The sequence below is a fragment of the Malaclemys terrapin genome, chromosome 12 (genome assembly GCF_027887155.1).
Source record: "Malaclemys terrapin pileata isolate rMalTer1 chromosome 12, rMalTer1.hap1, whole genome shotgun sequence".
Lineage (NCBI taxonomy): Eukaryota > Metazoa > Chordata > Testudines > Emydidae > Malaclemys > Malaclemys terrapin.
The window spans coordinates 43,086,258-43,093,614 of NC_071516.1; the positions used below are offsets into that span (position 1 = coordinate 43,086,258).

Sequence of the window (7,357 nt, forward strand, 5' to 3'; positions counted from 1 at the left end):
TGAGGCTATTCACCAAGAATACGTCTGCCTTTTCCCCATAACCGTAGTGTCATTCTGTGTTTCTTTATAAATATAATCTACTGTTGACATTATTTTCTCCATGAAAACGTAGCATGCAATCTATGTATGAACATTGGGGTATTTACACTGGCAAAATCTAATCAATGAAATTAATCAATGTTTGCACCAGCATAAATAGGTTAAGAAATCTATCTAATCTATCTATCTATCTATCTAATGATTTTATAAAGTCACCCTTCACTATCTGATCAGTAGCCATAACAAAGTCTCTAGTGTACATTCTGGAATCTCTGTCTCTTTATTTTTGGGGATAAAAACAGCTGTTTGTTTTTTGCTTTTCTCTGTTTCTTAGTTTAGATTTTTTTTTTGTAATTGATTTGTTGATGGGTTGAGTTGTTTCTTTCTTCCAGATGTTTCTGTGGTTAAATGAGGTTGTCAATGTTTGTCATCTATGCAATGTGCCCATTTGTCATTACCAGCATTTTGTCCTGTATAAGTGGGGGCATTGCCAGCCGATCGAGGGATGTGATCATTCCCCTCTATTCGACATTGGTGAGGACTCATCTGAAGTACTGTGTCCAGTTTTGGGCCCCACACTACAAGAAGCATGTTGAAAAATTGGAAAGAGTCCAGCAGAGGGCAATAAAAATGATTAGGGGTCTGGGGCACATGACTTATGAGGAGAAGTTGAGGGAACTGGGATTATTTAGTCTGCAGAAGAGAAGAATGCGGGTTGTGGGGGTTGATCGCTGCTTTCAACTACCTGAAAGGGGGTTCCAAAGAGGATGGATCTAGACTGTTCTCAGTGGTAGTAGATGACAGAACAAGGAGTAATGGTCTCAAGTTGCAGTGAGGGAGGTTTAGGTTGGGTATTAGGAAAAACTTTTTCACTAGAAGGGTGGTGAAGAACTCACCTAGGGAGGCGGTGGAATTTCCTTCCTTAGAGGTTTTTAAGGCTTGGCTTGACAAAGTCCTAGCTGCGATGATTTAGTTGGGGATTGGTCCTGTTTGAGCAGGGGGTTGTATTAGATGACCTCTTGAGGTCCCTTCCAACCCTGATATTCTATGATTCTATGACTATTCCCATTTCAGCTGAGAGAGGGACCATCTCACCTCTAGATCATAGGGAACAATGTGGTATCAGGGGGGTATAAGACAAAAGATTATTCCATGAAATGGATATCTGACCGTCAGTGGCGCCAGGCATCTTTGAAAATTGAGCCCTTTTGAAAATGCAAGCTAAAGCCTTTGTAAAGTGGAAATTTATGCAGTCTTAAATTTTACAGGTGGCCACTCTTTCATCATTGGCTAAATAAACACACCAGAAACAACCATCTCTGAACTTTGGAGATCTCAGAATCCAGCCTTGCATCTATTTCTGCCTGCACAGAGACCATTCCCCACCCCGACACTCCTCTAGAACACCAGTGGCAATGTTAGCATAAGGATCAAAGCTCAGTTAGTACCATCTGATGACTTCATGGTGGCCTGCATGAAATGGACTGGGGATCTGTGTGTGGTTTGTAGAACACATATGTTCTGTACAAAGACACACATCACCAGGGATATATTTGCAGCCTTGTATCCATTACTATAGAGAGGCCCAAGGGCATGGAGAAGGCAAAGACCAGCATCAGCAGTGATATATTTGCACCCTTGCTCTATTACTACAGAGAGGTCCAAGAGCATGGAGACGGGAATCCCCTATCATCTAGAGAAAAGCTTCCTCCAGGGCAGGGGAGAGGCACATTTCCAGGGAGTGGCAGGGGAAGACTACACAGCATATACTTAAACTTCTATGTGTTCTACTGAAAAATGTAAGACTTCAGACCCTTGGGCTTATGATCTGGCCTCTTCCTATTTGGGTGATACAAAGAAAAACAGCAGACAAGGGGACATAACAAATCTGTGAGTCTTAAGGCTGGTATATGCAGAGGAATGTAAGGGCAACAGGTGCCTGCACTCCCCTTGCGTTGTCAATGGGCGTTTGGCAGTTAATTACCAGAAGCCACTCTGAAAATCCCTGTCACAGCTCACAGTCTGGAGCAAGAGTCCATTGTATTGCCCCACATTCTGCAGCACCCACATCCCCTTGTTTCTGCTCTAATTGCACAGGATTCTGCAGAGTCAGTTGCAGGTCCCTGCACAGGGCCAAGCCCATCCCTGGTGCCTCTACATGAAATCATTGAATTGGTACCCAGGATACATTAGTCCAATTCTGTTGAGCTCTTCTCTACTCACTCCCCTGCTAATGCTTGCTAGAGATAATCACATCTCTGTGGCCCTCATAGGCATTTCATAGGGGATTCCCCACTCGGTCCAATAGTCTGATTGCTTTGGTTGCTATCAATACCTGAACCCCTGGGCCGATGTTATGTCCTTTGCACAGCAGGCAGAACCTAAATGCAGCAGCAAGGCCAGGGACTTGATTGTGTCCCAATAAGGCATCTTTAGACAACAGGACAATTCCTGGCCTTAGGGCCCCTGTACATTTGAAAGGAAATGAAGTCTCAGTTCACACCCCATTTCCATGTGAATGCTACAGACATCGCAGAGTACTATGGCATGGGATAGCTCAGGAGATAAGAGATGAAATCCCTACTTTCATCTCCAAGTTATCTGTTCAAATCTAGCTGCAGTGGCCCTGTGTCCTTCCCCCTTCTGACCTCTGTGAAAAGGGAAGATTTGTGTCTCAACTCCTTGGACATATCATGATAGACCACATCGAAAGCCCATCCATCCAAACTGGGACCAGTTGACCCTCTGTGAGCAACCTCAGTACAGTCTAAGAAACCATCTCAGAAGTGGGTGGGGGTAGTTCAATCTCTCGGTCCCAGTCACTTCATGTTCTCTCTATGGAGATTGTGATAGCCATCAAAATGGACAATTGTTGCCAACCAAACATTGTGACGGGTTATGTAGGGATGAGTTCAAAGCTGGTGCATACAATACAAGAGTGTGTTGTGTGACAACTCCAAGTCATTTTAGGGCTCCATCAATGTTTGTATGTGATGTCTTTGTTATTATTAAGACAATATTTGAAATAATTATTTAGAGCTACATTTGCAAATGTTACTTTTATTCTCCATCCTGAAATTACACCATATTGGCACATGCAAATGACGTATTTAGGCTGGAATTTCTAAGGAGTCTAAGGTAGTGCACTAGAAAGGAATTTAGAAGAACTTGATTCAGGCCCAGGTCCTCAAAGGTTTTTAGGACCTAATTCCCATGGGCCTTGGCTCATTGATTTGCCACTGGCATATGTAGTGTCTTTGGGCAATAGTCAATACTTAATGCATTACAGGAAAACTAGAAGTCACCTGACCCATTCACAATCCATACAATTTGTGTCCCTAATCCAGCAATCAACTTCTACACTTTTCACTCACACCGATAAATTCATTCCTCATCTATTCACCCTAACATTCTCTCACCTCAACTAATCAATCCAGTCATACTACCTCTTCAATACACCGCTTCAAGGAAAATTTGCAAGAATGAGTACGCCTCAGGTCAATAGAATGAGTACATCCTGAAGGTCAATAGAGTTGGGCTGTAGCATGAGAAGGCAATTCCAGTGTCATTGAACCATCACCTATTTTCGCAAATGTCTCAGCAAATAATAACAACCTGGTAGTCAGTGAGCATCACTATTGAAATATATAGCACAACATTGTACCAAAGGAAACTTGGAGCTACAGTTTTGATTGTCTCTCCCAGAAGCTCGAGTCAGCTCTTACCCTGTATCATTTGAGGAACTGAGCGACAGCAATAAAAACATGTTTATATGAATATTAGTTTTACTTTTAAAATCAATTTGGCTCAGGTGAGTCATTCCACCAATAGAGGCATGAGTGTTCATGGTAACAGTGAACTTGAACCAATTGGGATAGGATATTTCAAAGGGGCTCAAGGGAACTGGGTGCTGAACTCCCACTGAAAGTCAATAAGAGTTTGATGTGTAATTACCATGGGGCTAATTGATACTCCCTAATCCAAAGTTGGGGAAAAGCACTGAAGCATGAGTTCAGTCATGAGCCTTCAGTTGGATTTCTCTCATATTTAAAGTTAAGCACTGGCTTACGTGTCTTTCCAGATCAGTGCCTTTGTTCAGATTATTCAAAGGAGTTTGAGTTTTAAATTCATAATCATTGAGTGTTTGGACAAGGAGCTACTATGATTTAGACCAACTGAGTAGCTTTGTTTTTAAGAAAACTCATTGTATCCAATAAGGGAAAGAAACAGAGCACTTTATAATGTATTCATTTAAAATGGCTGAAAGCTCACAGACAGAGCATGTAATGAAGTTCTTGTAAAAGAGTAATGGAGTAAGAAATATTCAAAGAAATAACAATAAATAATAAATAGTCAGAGGAAAATCACGAGCTGGATATCAACAGTCATAGAAAGAAAAAGAGGCACGATAAACTGGCATTGATTTTTCATGATCTATCTACATGATCTTATTTTATCTATTGTGTATGTAGTACACACAGTCATGCACAAACATAGTTTAATAAATATTAATTAATAATAATAACAGCAACCAGCTTTGGAGATCTAGACACATTTGGACACTTGTGTGGAGGAGAGACGAATGGCTACATACAAACCTACACATTGAAGTGAATGGCTATATCCCAATTGTTACGATTGAAAGGTTAGCTCAACCTCTTCTCCCCACTCTGGTCTCTTACTTCAAACCCTCTGGTCTAAGCTTTGTGCCTATTCCTCTCTTAGGGTGGAATCATGTGATTCTCCATCTCTGAAACTGGGTCCAAGGCAATAGCAACTTGTGCACGAACCGTGATTTCTCCAACTGTGTTTGGTACCTGTAGTTGTTCCCACAGGAGCTGTGACCAGTACTAAGTTGAGTGACTAGACGTCTTCACCATGCAAAATGTGATTTATTTATCACAATAGGAACAAAGCACAACATAAGAGAAAATATGAGCACTTCCCAGCTCGTTCACTGCAGTAGTTCGGTGGAATAAAAATTTGGCCTTCTGATTCAGACTCAGTTTGTCTTTAGGAAACATTTTAATAACTTTCTCTTCAAAATATCTTTCCACCATAGGAAGAACAATACAGTATTTATTTATTTTAATAAATTTAATTAAATAAATAAATAACAATAATACATACAGTTATATAAGGGTCTAGGTGCCCTAACTCATCATAAATGACACAATAAAATCCCATCAGCATAAAAATAATCACTTGAACAGACACATGCAGAAACTTTTTTTCAATTCTTCATCAATGCGGAAAGCAAAAATTCAGGTCTCTCAGAAAACCCCATCAAGGTGATTATTATATTGACACCTTGAATAGACGACAAAATAAATGGATACCACCATTTAGTCAAATATACTCCACCCTTCCAAGCTCCTACCTCCCCCAAAAAAGCAACCTGGAACAAAGAAACAAGTCAAGGAATGAATCAACAAAATTAAACAAAATGAAAAAGAAACAAGCAAACACACAAGCCAAACCTCTCATATTCCAAGCACAATTTTTATCCCAAAAAAGGAGAAGAGCCACAGACTTCATGAAATCCACTACTGATTTAGATATGGCTGTTGATATTCTGTGCAACATGCTCAGATAGTGCTGTGACAGTAGCCCTATAAATCCCTATGACAGATAGATAGGTGCATATGTAGAAGTATGGAAAGATAGATTCTGATCTTATGTTCACTGGTGTAATCTTATACTAACTCATTTGACTTCACTGAATATAGTCCATATTTCATGATTTCATAAACAGATTGCACCCTACTATTCTCAAATAGAAAATTTGCTCGTCTGTTGATTATACATACAAAGAAACTCAGAATGAAATCACAGTCAAGTTGCAATGATGGACATTTTAACTCTTGGTGAATAACCTCCACACAATCAGTTTCTTCCATGCAGCTTTCATCTCCTTGTTCCTCATGCTGTAGATGATTGGATTCATCACTGGAGGAACCAGGGAATAGAGAACACCTACCACAAGGTCCAGACCTGATTCTGAGCTGGAGGTGGGTTTCAGGTAGGCAAAAGACGCAGTGCAAATTAACAAAGAGACCACAGTGAGGTGAGGAAGGCAGGTGGAGAAGGCTTTATGCCGACCCTGCTCAGAGGGGATTCTCAGGACAGTTTTGAAGATCTGAACATAAGACACAATTATAAAAACAAAGCAGCTTAAACTTAAAAACACACTAAAGGCAATAGCCTGAATTTCACTGAGGTACGAGTCAGAGCAGGAAAGCTTGAGTAGTGGGGGGATTTCACAGAAGAACTGGCTTATTACATTGGACTGGCAGAAGGGCAACCTGAAGGTGTTCCCAGTGTGTAGGGCAGAGTAGACAATACTAGTAATCCAGGCACTAGCTGCCATTTGGACACAAGCGCTCCTGTTCATCACTCTCTCGTAGTGCAGTGGTTGGCAGATACCGACATATCGGTCATATGCCATGATGGTGAGTAAGGCAAGATCAGTTGCAGTGAAGAGGTAAAAGAGAAAGACTTGGGTGACACATCCAGGATATGAAATCACCCTGGTGTTCATGAGGGAATTGTCCATGGATTTTGGGATGGTGACTGAGATGGAGCCGAGGTCTAAGATGGACAGATTCACCAGGAAGAAGTACATGGGGGTGTGGAGATGGTGGTCGAGGGCTACGGCTGTGATGATGAGAAGATTCCCCAACAGGGCTGCCAAGTAAATCACCAGGAACATCACAAAGTGCAAAATCTGCAGCTCCCGAATGTCAGAGAATCCCAAGAGAAGGAACTCGGTCAGGGTGGTTCGGTTGGACATTTTCTTTCTCAGTTCATTGTGTGATGGCTGTGGAGGGAAGGACAAAGACAGTGGGGGAATTACAGTGACAGAGGGAGTGGCCCTGATTTCCTGCAGCAATATGATGTGAGTGTCAACCATTCACAGCACTCATCACTGCTATTAACTAAGAGTGGTGAGTTATCACATGAATGTAAATTGGTGCAGGTCCCTTAAAGTCAATGGAGCTGCATCAGTTTGCACCATCTGAAGAACTGGCTCATGAAGTGGCTTAATAAAATGCCGTGTGAAGGATGGAGCAAAGTACAATCCCAATTCAACAATTCTAGCCAAGATGGATCCCCTATTGCTACAAACAACAGGCTCTGGATTTGGGCAAGAAACTAAAATGCCAACACTGCCTGATAGCTTCTTTTCATGGAAATACGAGATGGACTTGGCATTGTGTATGACTGCTCGCCAGTAATGATTTCACTGCAACACCAAGTAGATGGCCAGTTGCCTGCAAATGCATTGATTTATGACACCAAATCCTGACTGTATTTC

General features: G+C 41.5%; 1 protein-coding gene across 1 annotated transcript; it reads right to left on the reverse strand.

Moving 5' to 3' along the window:
- Positions 1–5,896: 5,896 nt before the first annotated feature.
- Positions 5,897–6,838, reverse strand: LOC128846976 (olfactory receptor 14A16-like). The gene has a single exon (XM_054046274.1). It carries the CDS (start codon positions 6,830–6,832, stop codon positions 5,897–5,899), a length of 936 nt encoding a protein of 311 aa, XP_053902249.1. The 5' UTR covers positions 6,833–6,838.
- Between the last annotated feature and the right edge of the window lie 519 nt (positions 6,839–7,357).

Coding starts and splice junctions, on each gene's coding strand:
- LOC128846976 (XM_054046274.1), bottom strand. CDS start 6,832: ATGTCCAACCGAACCACCCTGACCGAGTTCCTTCTCTTGGGATTCTCT.